The sequence below is a fragment of the Myripristis murdjan genome, chromosome 12, assembly GCF_902150065.1.
Source record: "Myripristis murdjan chromosome 12, fMyrMur1.1, whole genome shotgun sequence".
In the NCBI taxonomy this organism is placed as follows: Eukaryota; Metazoa; Chordata; class Actinopteri; order Holocentriformes; family Holocentridae; genus Myripristis; species Myripristis murdjan.
Genome location: NC_043991.1, coordinates 21,840,540 through 21,861,283, shown reverse-complemented (window position 1 = coordinate 21,861,283; position 20,744 = coordinate 21,840,540). Strand labels below are relative to the sequence as shown.

The window sequence follows — 20,744 nt, the reverse complement described above, 5'->3', positions numbered from 1 at the left end:
GTCTGCCTCTCTGCTTCTCTCTCCTCGCTCTGCCATCGTCCATCTGTGGAATACTCCAGTTCATAAGTTTGAACAACAAAATCTAAATATTCCTCATTGATTTCAAAATCTGGAATGAAGGAAGCCATTGTTAGTTGTTTTACCAGGATTAAAGAAAAAATTAAATTTGAAACTACTCCAGCTGTTAACATGCGAGCTTGCCCTGGCATTCTTTTGAAAGCAAGCCCCCAGGGAACAACTGTCTGCATGGATTTGAAATGCTGAGACTTTGGTCCATTACAAGACGTAACAACACTTTACACGGCTTGTTATTCAAAATAAGGCCCTTCTTTGCAGTGATGAACTCCTGGCTTTGTAGACTAGCGAGAGGATTCGTTCCCTGGGGGCCTTGCTGTCAAAGGGATGCAACGGCAACAAGCTCGTGTCAGCTTTTTATCTTTTTTAATCTTGGTAAAACAACTGTTAATGGCTACCTACATTCCAGATCATGACCTCAATTAAGAAATGAGGATTATTTTTATTTTGTTGGCTGACTTAATTTAGGCTACGAGAACCAGACTACAGCAATTTGTAACTACAACAGACAGACAAGGACAGAGCAAAGAGAGAGAAGAAAATACAGACATAACCTCCAGCAGCACGACTAATGGACTTCAGACTGTACATTTTGAATCCAAAAAGGGCATTTATGGGTGTTTTTAGTGCTATTTGTTGGATGGCTCAGCTGCCCTGTATAATTCAACTGGAGCCCGATATTTAGCCGGAAGTTTCCTAATACTAATGCAATGAGTGAAATTGTTGTAGTTAGTCAGAAACATAGCCTTCAAAACTGTCCTTTAACCACCTGGAACACCCTTAATGGACAGAAGCATGAAGGATAAAGCACCTGGATTCTGCCATTCCACCAGGAGCCGTAGGAAATCCAATAAAAGCTTGACAATATCAGTATCATTAACTTGCCAGCTAATCAATACTGTTAACACACCATATGCCTAAATTGATCAGTGTGCTGGTGTGTTTGATTCTGTGTGAGTAAACAATTGATTTAAGTAACTTTTGTTACTGGATCCATAGAACATAGCAGCTTGTTTAATTGCATTTGTGTGTTCATCCACATGAGCAAAGGTCACAGGAAGAAACAAGCAATATACATACATAAACACACAAATACACACACACACACGTACAGTACAGGCCAAAAGTTTGGACACACCTTCTCATTCAATGCGTTTTCTTTATTTTCATGACTATTTACATTGTAGATTCTAACTGAAGGAATCAAAACTATGAATGAACACATGTGGAGTTATGTACTTAACAAAAAAAGGTGAAATAACTGAAAACATGTTTTATATTCTAGTTTCTTCAAAATAGTCCCCCCTTGCTCTGATTACTGCTTTGCACACTCTTGGCATTCTCTCGATGAGCTTCAAGAGGTAGTCACCTAGTAGTCACAAGAAAACGCATTGAATGAGAAGATGTGTCCAAACTTTTGGCCTGTACTGTATACATACACACAGAAAACAGTACGCGCATATTACCATCAACAATGTTTCTGTGTGTGTCTGTATATGCACACAGCATTCCTCTTGGAAAACAAGGCACACTTCAGAGTTGGAAATAGTAGTACAGACATAAATTTTATAGCCTTGAGGACTGCTAATTTATACTCTTAAAACTGTTGAATTATGTAGCAATGTCAAAGAAGTCAACCCTAAAATAGTTCAAATATTGGAAAACAGACACCGGCATAGTTCTGGGGCATTTGCACTTTTGAGCAATCAGCTGTCATCCTGAATCTTTTGGATGAACCATATTGGCAAACACACACTCGCATGTGGAGGCATGCGTGCGCGCACACACACACACACACACACACACACACACACACACACACACACACACACACACACACACACACATAGAGAATGGGATAAGACATGGCTAAGTCGTCCTTCTCTCTCCCTCTCTCTTATGTGCTGATAGTATAAAGCTCTAATAAACAACAGGTGAGCCATCTACATGCAAGACTATCCCTTTTTAATCACCTCTCAGCCAAACTTAGTGCATACCGACATTGTATCTACATACGATGTGGGTATACACAAATACATGCATTCCCATGTTAACATGTTTATTGGTTCATGTATGCCGGTATATGAGTGTTAAGACCCTACCTGTTCAAAATGTGGAGCGAGAGGTTCCCTCCTCTGAAGCTGGAGCTGCTTGTCAATGTTGTCCTTCAGACACTGACACACACGTCGCTTCTGGTCGGCTGAGTAGGCTTCCAGACTGAGCAGGCAATCGCACTTCTACAGAGAGAAAGAGACAGATGGGGGGCGGGGGGGCAGTGGACTGATTAATTGTCTTGTGTCATGCCAAAGAGAAATGCACCCTAAACTGTCAAAGAGTTCAAGAAAGGTAGAGCATGGGAGAGCAAAGGAGAGAGAAGAATTGTCATAGACAGTGTGAGCACAAATGAATGAATGAAAGCCAAAAAAAAAAAAAAAGTTTTTCATGGGTGTGTGTGTGTGTGTGTGTGTGTGCAAGCGAGTGAGGGAGTGATCTGTATCAAGCTGATCCTCACAACTTGTTCATTATAGTCAGAAGAGGCTTGAGAGACCAGAGAGTGCCTTCAAAGAGGATAACAACAAACAAAAGAGCTTAAAAAGCCAGAGGTCATCGAGGCCATATTGTTACTACTACGACTACGACTACTACTGCTATTATTATTACTACTACTACTACTACCACTACTACTGCTAATAATAATGCATTTATATGTTAAGCACCTTCCTCCATATTTTGCAGTTCTATGTATATAGACATAGGTACTAGACATTCAGTGCATCATTAACAAAAATAAAAAGTAATCAACAGCCATTGAAAACAATAGTTACACAAAGTAACTGTAGTTCTATGATAACAGGTAAAACCATCAAACAGGGTTTTACTTACTGCTTAAAGGATACACTATGCAAAATTGCAAAAGGTCAACTGAGGTACAGGTCATTTAGACTCAACTCACAAAAAAAAAAAAACATGGAATGTGCATGTAATTTATCAGTGAGTGAAACCAACAAGAACCATGTCTACTCAACCAGCAAATTTTGTCCTTATTCGACTTTTTTTTTGCATACCTTTACCATCTGCTACACCGAGACAACTTATTACCTCAAAACCTATATCAACTTTGCACTAATGTGCTGAGCTAATCAGGGTCAGCCCTTCTGACTCCATGCTTCAGCCCTATATAATGCACGGGTGATTTCACTCCATATCCATTAAGTCTTCAGCGACTAATGGTGTGGCAGGGTGGCATTAGAGTGATCCGCTTGTAATCATAGATCAGTAATCTGTGATCGGTTATCATGCCCGACTATCATTCTGTTTCACATGGGCTTCACTCTCTAACAGGGCTCTGCAGGTCCAGGGGATGAGTGGAATTATTCCCTCCCTCCCCTGCTGTGACACTGACATGTTGACAACATGCTGATTGGCTGTGAACCAAAGTGCAGCACATCAGCCAGACACGCTGCCTGCCTGCCACATACCGGGCACGCGTAGACCAACACTATACTTATCAGTGTTAAACATGTAAGCCTCCCAGCACTGACTGAGTAATGACCGACCAAAATAATGCATCTCAAGAGTGCAGCACCGTGGGTCTTCCTGCTCATGTGTCCTGTGTCCCAGAATTAATTACAAAACTGAGGATCCAGACATGTACAACAACTACAATATGATGAATGGACAAGGCGTTGATTACAACAGCACCATACAGATCTTCACCACATATTCCACAGAACGGGGCTACTGATGCTGCCACACTTTGTGTAGAGTGTGCATGAATAGCTGTGGAGGGGTCCTTACCCTCTAACAGGGGAAATACACCAGGCACAGATGCAATGTGTCATGCAAGAGGGGTGGGGTGTGGTGAATGCAGCATTGAAGTTTTTTTTTTTTTTTTTAAATTGCTACACCAACTATATCTGTGTTGCATGTGTTTGCCATGCCAGCCATATTTTCTAAGGGGGTTTCAAATAGGCTATTTTGGACAATGGATAGGTTAAAGCATTTACCACTTAAACTATTACAAAAAAGCCTTGTCTACATGTGTACTATAGTTTGAGTGTGCACCGCTGCCTCACATTGCCTCTGGTACAATGAGGTATTGATTTACATTGTACTGTTTTTACATCGTTTTGTGTAGTTTTTACCTGTTGGAGGGCAGCATAACTGCAGGTAAAGAAAAAAATAGAGTAGTTGCGTAAAAATAGCAGTGCAAAGACCACATGAATGGTTAGTGTAGCAGCTCCAGTGGATTATAATGGACGCTTTCTGCGGCAGCAGCCGCATCCATGCCTGATGTATTTAGTCCAGAACACATAATCTTTCCGTCACAAAGCCAATGAGCGAGAATACACATAGCATGATAATGCACACACTAGGCATACAACCTCTTGTCTATTTCTCCATCCGTGTTAGTGGAAGGACAAAACGCATCCAGCTGAATCACTCTTGACCTGAAGGAACCTTTAATATTCTTAGGCGTGAAGGGCAAATTTTGCCTGGGTACGACATCACTCAGGCCTCATCTTATCAGCAGACATCTGGCATGGACCAAAAATGCACCCAAATCTCTCACTCTCTTCACCAAAGTCAAAACAAGGAGCAGCACTGTCTTAACTGACAACAATTTAAGAGAGGTTTACTCAGTTGTGAGGGACTTCTCAAAGGAAATTCTCACCGGACTGTGGCAGAACACATTGCGACAGGTTTCCTCCTAGCCCTGTACAGGATCCATCTCAGGAGAAAAGGGCTGGAAACCAACCTCTCTCCAAAGTCCTAATGATAACACTGGCACTTTCTAATTTTAAGGTTCATGCCCCCTTTCAAGCAGGTGCTGCAGAAATGAGAGAACAGAGAGCCTGTACAACCTCTGCCACCAATCCAGCATACATCAGTCTGTCCCTCCCAAAGCTACTGCACTGTAAGCACTTTGTGTCTTATAATATAAAAGGTTTCCATTGTTTCTGAAATCATAAAAAACAATTTGAAAAGTAGTTCAGTGATGGGTGGTTTAATTCAGTCCAGGATCACTCCTTTCCTAGTTATTCAGAAAAGTAAAATAAACAAAAATACCAATAACTGACACTATGCCTTCTAACGTATGCTTGTTCATTCTGTCGGAGCATGCTTCTTCTACCATATACTAATTCCACTTACAACCCCTCATATTCATTTGTCTTTTGAACTATTTATGTCTAATAGCATTGACTGTAAACTGACACAGCACTCTGAAGAGCAAAATGCTGGCATTAGTGCAATTAGATCATCTGTAACATTCACTTTAGGCAAAATTTGATATGCTGAAAGAAAAATGCTGGCAAAATGGTTACATGACAAATAGCTGGATGGGACCCCCCAAAAAAGTACAAACCAACAGGTGCCTGCTACAAAATTCATGGGAAAGAATATCTGCTGACCAGTTAGCTCAGAGTAGACAGGGGTTGGTCAAAAAATCCTTAAGTTTTCTTGAAGAAGTCCTGCTATTAATTGTATACTGTATGCTGTGGCAGAGACAAGGTAGCAAGTCTTACCAGTCACATCCATTTTTGATCAAAGGTTGTGCAGCTCTGACATGAAACTGAATAAAATCTAAGTCAAAGGGGCATAAACACAGCTGTGCAGATTTTCCAGGAGAGCCTGAATGTGTAAATGATCCCAGAGATGTCAAAAAAACCCTCATTAATTGCCCTATCTCGATTCAGATATTGTAACGATTCAAGAAATGTATTTTTGTTACAAGACAGATAAAAAAACTTTGATGAGTACATGACACACAATTTTATTTCCATCTTCGCTCCATACCCTAATTTAGGAAGCTGCTTCTGAGCAGACCATTCAAAAAAATTCAAGGACAGCTAATCGGAATATTGCCTCTAGGATTGGAGAATTTCATGCCAATTTGCATTTGATGTGACTTTTTAGTGCCACTTCAAGCCTGGCGCCATTCCTGTGCTGCAAAGATTTAATGGCTAAGAATAAGAAACAAAATCCAGGAAAACTCCTGAACTGTTGAAGGACTCCTGTCCTTCATCAATTTGCCGTATACAGTATACTCTGATCAGAGATTGTGCAGCACTGACATGAAACTGAATAGAATTGATGGGCTTTTAGGGGACTAAGAGCCTTGAGGCTATCTCAATGCCCTGTTTTTCTTTCTATAACCTCAAATATCATTTACAAAGTGCTGCCTCTTGTCCTAGAGCCAACACTTGTCAAAGGACAAAAGTGTAACAACCAACAGGGTTTCAAGCCTTGGAGGAACTTTTGACTTGTGTTTTGAAATGGTCAGTGCAGTGATAAATGTTCTTCTAATTTTTTTGTTTGTTTGTTTGTTTGTTTGTTTGTTTGTTTTTGGGGATTTTTTTGTTTGAGGACTTTCTTCTCTTTTTCACAAACACCTCAACACCTTATGGAATGAACAGAAAAAAATCTACTTTTATGTACCCTATGCATTACCCCTATGCACTGCCTGTTGGCACCCACGCCCTATCGGACTTGAACTTGGCTTCATGACACTTAATCACGTTGCTCTCAACTCACGAGATCCTTGCTTGTATTGTATTATCTCTCAGATGTACGCCACTTTGGATAAAAGCGTCTGCTAAATTAAATTGTAGCCTTGTGAACTTTCCGACAGTGATAGCATTACTATTGAGGTGGCATGTGACTAAAGCATTGTAATCTGATTTGTCTTCTCATTGTCAAAAGAGAGAAAGAATGTCAGCAGGTTAAAACGGTACAGTTAATTCAATCTGAAGTTTATGTTGAAGCTGAGCTGACCACGTTATAGTCAGCACTAGACTGGTATGCAAAAGACCAGCCTCAATACTTGTGGTTGCATCATAGATGGCTGTTTCCACTCAGGGCTAATATGGAGCAGAAAACAAAAAAAACACGTGCTTGTTTTGTATTAGAACACTTAATGTAGGCAGCTGGCCAAAAACTGCCATGTCTGTATAGATCATTACATATTATGCAATGTGGGTGTTTCTTTTGCGATCACTGATACGTTGTAGTTGTTGCAGGAAAAAAGTCACATCCATAACAAGTAGGTGGATTTGCCAACCACAGTGAAACTTAACACTTAAAGTTTGAGTGAACTCTGATTGGAGCGCATTGTTCAACTCTGTTTCAGGTTACTAGACCATCACTTCCAGTTACAGCAGAATGGGAGCTGTAGTCTACTAGGCTGTCATTGAGATATATATATATATGTGAAGAATAGTCTCCTTTATTCTTCAAATAGAGAGTCCCACATGAAAGGCACATCTTGTGCTCAAGCACTATTTTTCCAGTTTTGGCCATTCATTGTGACTATTTCCATCTACCTCAGATGTTTTTTCTTCCAGCGGTGTTGGGGGAAAAACAAAAAATTATCCATTTGTGTCCTGACATTTTTTGGGCGTGGGTGAAGATATAAATAGGGCTTTTTCCATCTTGTGCTAGTCAGAGATTGACTGGAGTCCTCAGGGGTTTTTTTGTTACTCCCTGCCTTGGTCAATTGTGAATCATGATGCCAACTTGCTTGCTCATTCCTTTGCTGCTTGGCTGTGGCATGCTTGTCCCACTGTGCCTCTATCACTTGACAGCCTGTCCCTTTCAGTGTCACTACATGTGCTATTAAAGATGGGGGTGCTGTTATAGGGCCTTGTGGGACAAACAGGTAGGAAAGGCCTTGGTTGAGGCTGCATGGATGGTATCAGTGTTTCCTTGATGGATATGATGGATAAAATGTGTTGCACGCCTTGCACAATTTTGTGCTAATGTAAAGCATGTGACATTAAGGACAGAGGCAATATGAAATGCTGTTGCTGACATATACTAAAGGAAAAAAGCCAGCGGAAATGAAGTACGAAAGATGAAAAAAACCTAAACGTCAATTGCCATAGAATTAAAAAAGAAAAGGGCTGAGGAAAAACATGAAAGCAGAGCAAAATGGATAGCATAAACATGATCCTGCGTTCGATTGTTCAACAAGATGATGAAATGTGGAGTTTTTGAGAGATGACAGAAATCAATGGTGAGGTTCTCCAATATCCATCATTTAGACTGAATGAAAGTCTATACATAGGAAGCAGAGACTTAATACTTGCCGTGTTTTGACTCATCAAAACAGAAAACAATACGAGGCATAGGGAGTTAAAAGCTCAACAAAACATGCTTATAAAGTGATATACCAGTACAGAGTGAGAGGCACACAACACTTTACAAAACTGAATACTTATTTTAATTAGATGTATCTACTTTTACACAGTCACAATTTCAATGACTTCTATACCATATTTTTCATCTGTTATTAGCTTTAAGCATCATTGGAACACTCTGACATTGCCAGTAGCAGCTGCATTGCCAACTAGTTTTATTTTTGCAGCTGAGAAGGCAACACAAAATAAAAGATGAAAATGAGATTTAACATGGAGGAGACACCAGTACCACTCCTCTGCCTGACAGGCACTGCACCAGGCCCCTGCTTTGAGGTTAGTGAGTCCAAGGCATCACATATTCCCTCTTCAAACTTCACCTGGCCAAACGGGCTCACCATGTGCTCATCTGCAAGCACAGCTCCCAGACCTGGCTCCAGGAAAGGGTGACAGTATCCCTGTTCTCGGCAGGGCTCCAGCAGATCTTTTTTGACACTATGACGTGAGTCATCTCAAATTTAACATGGCCTAGATATCTTGGTCAGATAACTTCATGCATCACCCTAAGGAGCTATATCTGACATGGCCAGCATGGAGGAGACCCTGACGCAGAAACAGGGCAGACAAAATAGATGATTGGATAGATGGAAAGATGGATGAGCAAACGGATGGATGGAGAAGCAAGGGATCTATCATGAAGAGTTACCTTCCTGTTAATTTCTAACTGCATTCTTGGCCAATATTAAGGACTGCAACCCATCTGTTTTGTTGACATGGGTTATGCAACACATGGTTTGTGGGCAGTTGTCCCAGTAATACACTAATCAGCCTCTGGCAATCTCTGAAGGATGCAGTGATGTGAGATCTATTTATAACCTACTTCTTCTAAGCATTAATTACACCCCTTGAAATGACAGCTTTCACTGTGTCAATTCAAACTCTATTCGAACCCCTCAACCTGTTAGAGTATGAAGCCATACATTACAGACGAATGTCAATGCAATTTCATGGAACAAATATGCCTTTCCTCACCCCAGGCCCAGTGGTGTTCATTAGCATTAGCTACTTACGTATCTCGGCAACTCTGCTAATTTGCCACACTTCCTTTCCAATGCAATGTCATGCCAACAGATGTTCGGATCTGAGGTGCAAACAAGATGATTTGAAAGCAAGCTGTGAGGTTAGTTGAGTGTTCTCCTCTAAATGAGCTAAATTCTGAAGTGTTTTGGGAAACAAAAGTTGATTTTCTTTTAGAAAATTTCCCTTTGTTCATTTTCTTTTCCAAAGATCCATTAAAAAAAAAAAATCTGTCCCTTTTTTTTCAAATATTTCACTGCAATGGTACTGCTATGACTGGAGTACAGGAAAACAGCACACCACGCTCTGAGGGAGAGGGTATTCAGTTCAAATAGATTTCCAAGCACTGGTGAAGCACATGTGCACTGCTGTCTGTCTGTCTGTCTTTATCTCTTTCTCACAGCCTTTGAGTCTTAGTTATTGGCCTACTTATTTGGAAGGAGTCCTGATGAATCTAAGTGAGAGTGTGAAAATAGTGCTGACGCAGTGGGTCAAGATTTCCAAAAGACATTCCCTCATATGGACAAGTTTCTTTCAGACAAGTCTCTGTGGTCCCACATTATATAAAACACATCTGTGATGGGGCAGTTCATAGTCCCTCAGGTATGTGTGGCTGTGGCCATATAGGGGAGACTGGGGACAGTTGCAACAAGGGATGGTTGCAACAAGCCTTATTTCTCCAATCAGAAACATGCTAGAGTGATGACACTCACACTGCACATGCTCAGTTAGACCCTCTACCCACAAACAAGAGAGTGGCCATATTGATCATCTGGTCCAGCTTTTATCAAGGCAAAACTGTTTTGGAGGTATGAAAGTAGATTTTTTCATGAGCTGTATTTTTGTCATACTGTCCTGGTCTTTTGTATGAATTAATCCAAACCTACCTAGCTTGAATCACTGTTTTGTTGACTATTCAGTGACACCGTTTACATGTGTCAATGTCACTGTGGCTAGTTAGCACATGGTGTTTTGTCATGACTGATACCACAGGGACGGTTGCAACAGTTGCAACTGTCCCTATGCTAATATCAAAACAGACCACACAACAGTATTTTTGAAGGTTTTTAGCTCAAAATAGGCACAATTAATATATTTCATTGCTCATGATGAACAGAACAGGCAATCATAATGAGAAACTAATGCTAATGATAAACAAAATAATTCCCCAAATAACTTGTTGAGCAAAAATGAGCAATTAGTTATTGTTGTATATTGTTGTATGTGCTGTGCTATGGGACAAACTAAATAAATTTTCCTGTGAAAACAGTCATATAAACTTGTCATATAGTGAATAAATCATTTAAATTGTATTCTGTTTGTTTTCAGTATGCCAAGAGTATAGCTTCAGTAACATCTACACATTAACTCAGGGTAGGCCTATGTTTTACACAAAACAAAACTTAGTAAATACTTTAATACTGTATACTGTGCTTATTCAGACAAAAATCAGAAGATAATTGGTGAAATTTAATGATTTTTTAATATGTTGCAACCGTCCCTGATCCGTGTTGCAACTGTCCCCAGGTTTGGGGTCAGTTGCAACGTTTGAATTCCTTTATTCAAATAAATATTGTGATTGATATGTTATATGTAGCCATCTTTAAATGGTATGGGTATATAGCAGACAGATGTAGGTTTAATATGTAAAAATTTGGTGTGCCTAGTCCAAATAGTCTCTGAGTAACTGAGGGTAATGTAAAAAGTGTTGCAACTGTCCCCAGTCTCCCCTACTACTGTTTATGGGCACATCCCACACACACACACACACACACACACACACACACACACTACAACTCGCAGTCTTCATGTAAAAACGGTCAGCAGGACACCCTCAAGCGATGCGTGAGTCCAGCAGGTTCGGGTAAGCTTACTAGAAAATATCACAGGGCTCGGGGGGCGGGTGGGTCAAAAAGTGACAAAGCAGCATGCCGAGTATGTCATAATAATAACAACAACATGCAACAGGTTAGCCCAGCTTCTCCTCCCTTCTCTCAGTCACTCTCACTTTCTCTTAAACACACACACACACACACACACACATGCAAGCTGCTTTATCATCAATGTGCAATGGTGGTTTTGGTCAATACATGTGATTTAGAGTGTTGAAGCTTCACTGATGAGTTTTTTCCCCCTCTAAGTGGTATCTGTAGCTTTTGTTTACACTGCCAAAACTCTATTTGTTGGTGAGAAAGAAGAGGCTACTGACGATATGCCAGGCTTAATCAGAGAAGTTAAAAATGGATGATGCTAAGATGTAGGAGAGATTTTTTGGCAGGTCAGGCGGTGCAGATTGGCTCTAATAACAGGCTGGGTGGGTGCAGGTTCTCTGCCTGTGTGTAGTGAGTCAAAGAAAGGTGCAGGTCTGAGAACTGAGGGGAAGGCGTACATCCCTAATCTGAAAGAGAGAGGAAGTGTGTTTGTTTATAGTCTCAGTGAGTACATATGGGACACACCAGGCAGTAAATATACACCACCAACTGTCATCTTCCACATTTTGTCTTAGATAATGATGACAAATGCAGATAATGTTGTTGTGAGTCGTATGCACATTGGAAGTCATTTTTATTGCCATTGCATTCTATCTTAAAAAAAAAAAAAAAGCACCATGCGCAAACTAATGACAATATATTCAATTCTTTGGCTATTTTTATTTTTTATTTTTATGTCTCACATTCACAATGTTTTACAGGTAGGCCAGGACACTGGCACAACAAGGACAGCGTATAAATGAAAATGGCCCAGTATCATCCAGAGGCAGCCTGAGCTTCTAGGATGTTGGCAGTACTATCTATTTCATGAAGTAACATTGAGCCCAGAACGATTACCTCTCAGCTTCAGTCAGATTTCAAGTGCTACTTCACTTTTGTTACACACAGCTTTGCCTTTCATTCAGGCTTAAAACAAGTGCTCTCAACCGGTAACTTGAAAAGTAGCATTCAACTGACTATAATAAGACATCACACTGACTTCTGGACCTAAGCCTAGTTGTAATACTTGGAATATTTTGAGTCTGAGGGGGATTCACTGAGATCTCTGAGAGTCAATGTGCAGAAGTCTGTGGGGATGCTCATGTTGCTCCTTGGTGTTAAATAGGATCTGTGAGATGTCCTGCAACATTTGGTCATATAATTTACTTATGGCTTAACTGTGTGAACTACTGTGCCTACACCATCTTCACAATGTCTCCATCCATGCTCCTGTATATGCTTGATGATGAGAGCGTCTACACCAGATAACGATAGAGACTGTTTGGATTAGTGAGAGCTAGTCAGTCACTCTGGTGTGATGTTTACTTACCTGGTAGAATATTTAAGGTACTCACAGTGATGCAGTGAACACAATTGCACAGTGCTTTGAAAATGTGCGACACATCCATAAAATGATAGTTACAGATGGAGCCCACATACCTGTCTGGCTACTTTTGGATCATACAGATGGTTGTGGATGACAGATATGGGTAATACTCCCTTAATCTAGCCCAGGACAGACTACAGTTTCCATCTACCTGCACACAGCATGAAGACATGGGCACATGTGCAACTTGACTACAGTTCAAGAAATGAGACTAAAATCTACACATGTCCTAACTTGTGTCTACAAACACTGTTCAAATCAGAATGATCCTCATACACTACTGTGATTATGCTTACTTTGATGAGGAGCATAATCACATTCATGTAATCAGGGTCATATTTACATGGGTTGTGATTTCTCTGCATAATTGCCTCCATCAATTAATCACAGTATAATTGCATGTTTGATGCATGTGCATGTAAACTGGGCTAGTCATACTCTTGCTCCAATACTCTACCAATGTAGCTGTAACTACCTTGAGTTTACCTCTGTTTATGAATCCACCGACTGAGGAGATAAATAGTACAGCTAATGAGACAAAATTCAATGAATGGCCACCGTCCTGCCATGGCGGGGCTAAAAATACAGGCAGCATTTCCCCTTAATCAGATTGATTAAAATGCTCCCTGGGTGAGGCCCTCCCCCTGAGCCATCTGGCAGAGGAGTTCTCAGTGTGTCACTGGGCTGCTGTCAACACAGCTCACCTTGGCTGCTTTAGCATGAGTTGGCATGCTCTCACTCACAGCGAATGTACATAGTATTACTGAAAAGGTGTCTAGGCAGCCACTGACCATCAGCTGTTTTATAGTACAGGATAATCAGACTGCAAATACTCAAATGTATATGACTTAAGTTATGTAATGCTACATAGCAAGAGCACTCGCATCAAAGCATTACAGTGAAGCTTATTCTGGGCACAGAGGTACACAGTGTGATATGACTATGATGATGTTGTTTATGTGATGCTTTCAAGATGTATTATGAGCAAACGAGTGAGAAACAGGAAGAGCTCGAATCTCCTCGATGAGCAAACCACAGACAAACAGTGGGCTAACAAGACTACACAGTGGGTAATGACAGTCCTCATAATGAGTTTTTATCATGTTTCCAACTACAGCAGGCGCACTTCTAATGGTGCCTGCAGACCGTGAGATTTCAGCAATCTTTTGAGTTTATTGCAAGCCACACTGTGTAACATGGATCGAATAAGCTTGGGTACGACATCAAGTTTGATGTATGTAGACTGTACATGATGTATGTAGTTGGTGTGTACGATGATCACACCAACTGAATCTTATGGGCCACGATACAAGACAATACACAAGAAAACATCATCAACGCATGTCATCCACCTTCCCTGTAGTGGTAAATAATGAAGTTAAGCAAGATTCGAGCCTATGCAAAAGTGGTATTAATGTGTTTGAACAAAAATTCAAACAAGAGGAGGAGGAGAATGTGGACCCGACCATTTTCATCTGTGTTGGAATCCGAAACATTTTGTTTTGCTCATTTTACCTCCATCACTAGGTTTGGGACCAGCGTCGTGTTGAACAGTGCTTCATTTTATGCTGCATTCCTATTGGTTGGTTGAACCTCTCTCACAGTGAGATGTCAGACCACCGTTTTGGAGCCACAACCAAAGGAATCACCACATTTCCTCCACGTTGGTCATCTTAGCTTTAGGCATAATATAGCATTTACATACTTGTTTACATAGACAACAATAAAATGAACCTACAAAACAGAGCCTTTCAGAAAACCCTGCCAGAAAACCCGGTTCTGTGACAGTGACAAATGTACGAGATGTGCTGCTGTATCAGTTGAGGTCACGTTGAGAAACATTCCCAGCATTTCCTTTGCCACTGCCAGCCAGAGTCACGCTCCTCAGAGATCAAGTGGCCATCTCCATGTATGGCCCCTATACATTGTCACACTAAGCACTGTCATGAGCTATCGGTCACACACCGGTGCTAAACATGCTATCATAATCTCTCCCTCGACTGTGCTTCCTAAATCGAGCTCATAACAGACAGACAGATCTGCAAGTCATGCTCCTTCACTCTGTGATTCTTTGATAGGAGAGCAAGCTTATACTGCCACTGCTATTGTCTACAATGATAGATATACACTGCCACATTGCCAAAGTATAAACTTACACTTCTACTGAGTACGTACTTAGGCTTGTTATGGTTGTATGCCACACAAATTAATTTTATGTAAACAAGAGCTAATGGCGGTTAAGCTTGGTGTATATCAGGATGTGGACACCACTTCTCAGTATTTTTCTATTTTAAGCTATAATACAATACTCTTATTTTTTTCATTATTATTATAAAATAACATCTTAATCTCTACCTCACAGCTTGCTTTCAATCTCTCTCTCCCATGCATCGCTACCTCATGACTTTACTGACTGATGGCAGTGTAGAAGTCATTCCTGAACCTTGGGCCATCTATATAATCAAGCCAAGTGCTGTGTTCAAAGCACCAACACAATGCAGTTACCATTCTATGTAATATGAATGTTGATACGTATATTAAACACCACAACAATGTTATAGCTTCATATTATATAAGTGAAATCATGATTGAATTGCATCTGTGGAACCATGCAATCATTTTCAGTCCCTGTACTGTTCAAAGGTAAAGCTTCTGACTTCAGTACACGTGCTTAATATGATTTATTTAGGATACATGATATGAGTGCAAAAATATGGGAGTGCACCCACATATAGAGAATTCAAGGTATTTAGTCGAAAAGGTAACATTTTTGTGGAAACAAGGCCATACTAAACAGGATTTTTCAAACTCTCTTGGCAGAACACGTTGCCATTTTTAACAACTGATGATTCAGTAACAACAGTCACTCAAATACAACTGGCCGCAAACTGCATCATGCAAAACAAACCCGCTGCTTGTTTTGTACTATAAGAAGGAGATAGCACAGACAGTAATTCCCTTTCAACTCAATGGCTTTCCCACAGTCTTTCATCTATTTCTGGTTTGTTTGTCTGGTTCTCAGCCCCGAGCTCCTCTGTGGCTTCCCTAGACAAGGCTACCCTGAAAAGAGGAGGCATGCATTAGTGGAGCCTTTGGCCTAAGGGCCATCCTATAGCCACTGGGGAGGATGATAAGCACATGACAGCCCCTGGAGGAAGTCTTATGAAGCCATGTACTGTCTCTGAGAAGTTCTGTCTGTCCATTTTTTTAAGTATTATTTCTTTTGGGACATTTAAGTGTTACGTGAGTTTGTGGAACACTGGGCTATTGAAACATGTTTACTTTTTAAGCCTTTTAAATGACTTTTTTGCATCAATTGTGTTTTTCTTTATTGGAACAACAAAGGCTTGAACTTGAAGGCTGTTATATGGTTATAATATGGTATATGGTAATGTCACAGACGTCGTCATTTGCTGTCTTACATTTTTATTGGTTGGATGGACTGAGAGTTCCATGGTTGCCATGAAAGAAGAAATGGCTTTTTTGTTTGTTTGTTTGTTTTGTTTTTGAGTCAAACAGAATAAAAAGATGAGTGATAAATATTTGTTGGCTGTAAAGTAATGGATGCATTTAAATAGGAAGTAAGCAAGTAAGTCCCTCCATGATGTACGACTCATCATGAGGGGACTTCAAAGACTCCACAAAAACCCCACAATTAACTCTAGGGAAATAGGAGGAGGCAGAGGAGAAAAAAAAAATGTTGTGGCAATATTATTAAATCAAATGTATCACCAGATCAAACATACTGTAATAGCCAGCAGCCATCTTTTTTAAACGGAGAAGCATTTGGCTGGTTTCAATGGCAATAACAGCTTGTGCTGACGACATATCCCAATGCTTTGTTTGAGCATAAATGCTTCATTGTCATCTGATGCTTTACGTAAGACGCCTGTCCACAAATGTTTCATAACCATAAAACAAAGGAATGTAAAAGATTTACACAATTTTCCATTCCCATCCCATGACTTCTATATTAGTGGCACCAAAGCCTGGCACCAGCGCAGATTAGGTACGCTGTCACTTTTACTAGTTTTTTTTCCCCAAGGTTATTTTTACTAGGCATTTTACAAGAGGAAAACGAGGCCAGAGACATGCAGTCTGTAAAGATCAATGACTTGGAAGATTTGGACAGGAAAACAATTAAATATTTGCCCCAGCAACAATCACATTACCCAACCTCCACCTCTATTACTAATACTAATATACAATTATAGATTTAAACTGAAAATTAATAGATTTCTGCCATAATTGTGCACAACTTTACATTACTAACTGGTTTAAATTGAGTCAACTCTTTGTCTTGCATTTTGAGTGAACTACTTTTAAAAGTTAAGCCCACTTCATACCATCATTTACCAATCACATAAAACCTTCTGATCAAAATCTATCCAAATTACAATGCTGACAGTAACATAAGGCTAGATGTCCACGCAGTAATTGGATAATGATCATCACATAATGAAATGTCTCTGGCACTTTGTAAAACACACACAAGAGATTTATGCTCAAACAATAAAGCTGAAATTACTTGGACCCGATCACAAATAAGCAAATATTTCACAGGCCTTAATTATTATTATGCCCTGAACCAGAAGTGGCAGGGAGATAAACCACAGATTAGTATGGATCATGATGACACCTCCATCACCAAAACAGATGCTGCTGTGAAAGCTGTTGGTGGCTGTAGATCTCAGTGCAATCATACTGCAGAGGGAGAGCGGTCTTTAAGTGATTACATTTAGATGTATAGCTGCTGTCACTGTGGTCTTGGCTATCTCTGCTAGCATATTAAATCAGTGATAAAGCAAAGCAGTCTTTAAGTCCTGGCTTAACCAGGGGGGAAGACGGCAGATCTCAGTTCAATCAGAGCCCAGAGAGACCGAGATCTACCCTCACCATGTTATGGATGGCTACCATAAAGTAGGTAGTTCTGCTGACAAAGGCCCCTGGGTGCATATCAGTCACACGCTCCTTTCAGTTGAAAGTGGCAAGCCCTATTTCATGCAATCAATGTTGAAGTGTGTCTGCAATAACTGCAACACTGAAAGCCTATGGAAGTACATGAAAGGGCATATATAGTGAATGCCAGCGTTACTTGAAGCTTTCATGGAAATGAGCCCAAAATTATTACATAAAATACAAAATACTTAAACCTATAAAATATTTCTACAATACTCATTTTCATCCTGATGACTCTATACTTATAAAATATTTTTTTGAGCATTTTCATCAAAAACATGGGTGAATAAAATTAAAACTGAATTTGTATCTGTGATTAAATTCTTTGTGCTTCATTTGACTCCAGAAACTATGTTGATACATTACACCATTTCCTGTTTCACAGTGGCATAAATATGAGGTTGCACACATTTAAATTCCACTTGTGATCCATCACCATAGGGCAAACTAACATGGTCTCAACTTAGAGGAGACATGTTGTTGTTGACCTACTGAAAAAACAGTATGCAAGCAGCTGAAAATATTGATAATAATAATTATAATTAAATAATTAAAAACTTTAAGAAATCAGACACTGTTGCAGATTAGCCAGGAAAAGAACGCGTGACGATGCACAGACAGTGATGATGGTGACGGGGGCGAAAGAGAACCAGTTTCAGGCCTGCACAGTTTAGTGGACTGTTATCAAGTTTCAAAATTCATGGTAGACACCCCTCTATGTCAACAAGTTCTTTGAAAGGGTTTTACAAAAATAGTCATTATTGAGAGCAACCTATAACTTGAAGCACCTGAACTTCACCAAGCATCACTGAAACTCCAATTTTCCAATGAAACCACAAATTAGGCATACACACCATCTGTATGTTTGGTGACAAATGACTGCATACAAAGAAAAGTACATGACACCCAGTAAAATATGGTGGTGAACCACTGATGTTTTGGAGCTGTTTTGTTAAAACTAGACTGCATAGTGAATTCCAGTATCAAGATATTTTAACCCAAAGCCTGTTTGTCTCTGCCAAGAAGCTGACACTTCACCAAATCAACATAAATGATTGCCAGAACACAAAATCAGTGTTTTGCAATGGCCCTCTCAGTCTCCAGACTTGAGCCCTATTGAAAACCTGTGGTCTGAGTTGAAAACAAGAGGCTCAAAGAGGAGCGAGGGCAAACATAAACATATCGAGTGTCTTAAAATATTCTGCAAGGAGGAGCTGTCAAAGATCCCTCTGAAAGTGTCTCCAACCTTGTCAGACATGACAGGAAGAGGCTCGGTGCTGTTATTCTCTCTATGGGGGCCGAAGCAAACTTTAACTTATCAGCAGTGCCAATATTTCTCAAACCTATGTTTAAAAAAAAAAATAGATGCTCAACTCAATAAAACTTTTTGTGTTTGAAATAAATGCTTGGGGCTCTCCCATATGTTTGAACCCAACACTATATGTGTTGTTAATATTTACAGCCATTTATACTTATTTTCATGAAGGGCACCAGTAATTTTTGAGTTTCCTCACTAAACACACAGAGCATAGATATATATTTTTATGGGAACATCCACACTTAATGTTCCTACACCAACACAAACCAAACCAAATCAATAGCAAGTCTTCACTAAACTTCATCTAGTGCACCGTTATTTACTGTGTCCACAAACGTCACATGAACGTCACACTGCACCTAAACATAAACCATGGACAATCTGACCTTTTACTGTACAAACATCTCGCAAAAAAAGACTGTTTGTATGCACAGTGCACCGCTATGTAAGCGTGAGCTCAGAGCTCGCTCTCTGACACACACGCCAGCACACTGTGAATTCACCTAGTTGGCAGCATTGCTCTGCATCTTGTTTGTCCTATCTCATCTCCCTCCCTCATCACTGCATTTTCCACAGCACTTAAAACGCACACATGCTAATTCAGACGTCAAAGTCAACAGCTGTAAGCTCAACACGGCATGGTTTGCAAACACAGTTCAAGAGCGGAATCGATTGAAACAACTGGCTAAAGATAGAGAGGTACAAATCTAATAAGTAATATTAATGTATAAAGACCGTGCCGACATACAGGAAGCAGTGTTAGTCAATGTTCAGTAAGTTAGTAAGTGGTCATTATTCATGATTCTTGGGTCATCACTGACGATTGCATTGTACCAATTACGTACTAATGGCCACAGCTGATGACATTTCTCAGAAGAGATAAGGGTAAATAAGCTTTAGTGCGCAAGAACAGAGCACTTAATGAAATCCTCAGCTTCCACTTAAGGAAATGACACATGCTTTGGCATAAACTGATAAAACCAAAGTTGCACAGTAAAGTGTAAATACACACACACACACATACATAGATAGATAGATAGATAGATAGATAGATAGATAGATAGATAGATAGATAGATGACAGTAACACATGACACTCATCACCATTCCCTCATGCCTTATTTAACTTCACAGCCCATTCAGAAATCACATGTCAAAATAATATGTGTATTCCACTCAAGTCTCCATAAATACCTCTTACCCCTGTAGGACCTTTGAATTTATAACATCTGACCACCTGTTTTCCAAATTCTTTACCACAATTATGTCAAAAGCTTTATCCAATGCTTTGTTTTTCATTTGTCTGAGACTCCAGCACAGCTCACTGTTGTGATCGTGTACATGTAAGCCATTAAAAGAGGCACAGTGGCATCTAACAACAGAAAAAGTCAATGACTGATATGCACTGTTTTCAAATTTAGTGGGAGTAAGTCACTGCCTTGTGTGTTTCCATCTTCATTTTAATTATAACACCATTCCCGTGCACTGGAAAATGTATTCCTCATGTATAAAACATACTGATATTACCGTTCCCACAGCCACTACCACTATTATTTCTATTAATCCTAATTCAAGCATTAAAGCTACAGAGTAAACAAATGTGAATTACTTCCTAAAGGTCTTTATACGTGGCCTGAATAAAACAATTAACCAGCAGCACTCACATCTCCATCGTCAGAGAGGAGGTGCTGCTGAAGAGAGCTCGCCTCCCTGGTGAACCTCTTCTTAGGTCCGAGCCGGTCCGCTAAGTTACCCATGGTGACTCGGTGACGATCTTCACACACTCCCACGGTCAGAGAGAAAATATTCTGGTATGGTAAC

At 40.1% G+C, this 20,744-nt stretch overlaps 1 protein-coding gene across 4 annotated transcripts in view; it reads right to left on the bottom strand.

Annotated features, from left to right (window-relative positions):
* rgs3a (regulator of G protein signaling 3a) overlaps window positions 1–20,744 on the bottom strand; it is a 188,123-nt gene that overhangs the window by 70,787 nt on the left and 96,592 nt on the right. For all 4 annotated transcript variants that reach the window (XM_030065316.1, XM_030065317.1, XM_030065318.1 and 1 more), the window contains one exon: window positions 2,178–2,312. In XM_030065316.1, coding sequence (XP_029921176.1) covers window positions 2,178–2,312 — 135 coding nt within the window. The remainder of the gene's footprint in view (window positions 1–2,177; window positions 2,313–20,744) is intronic.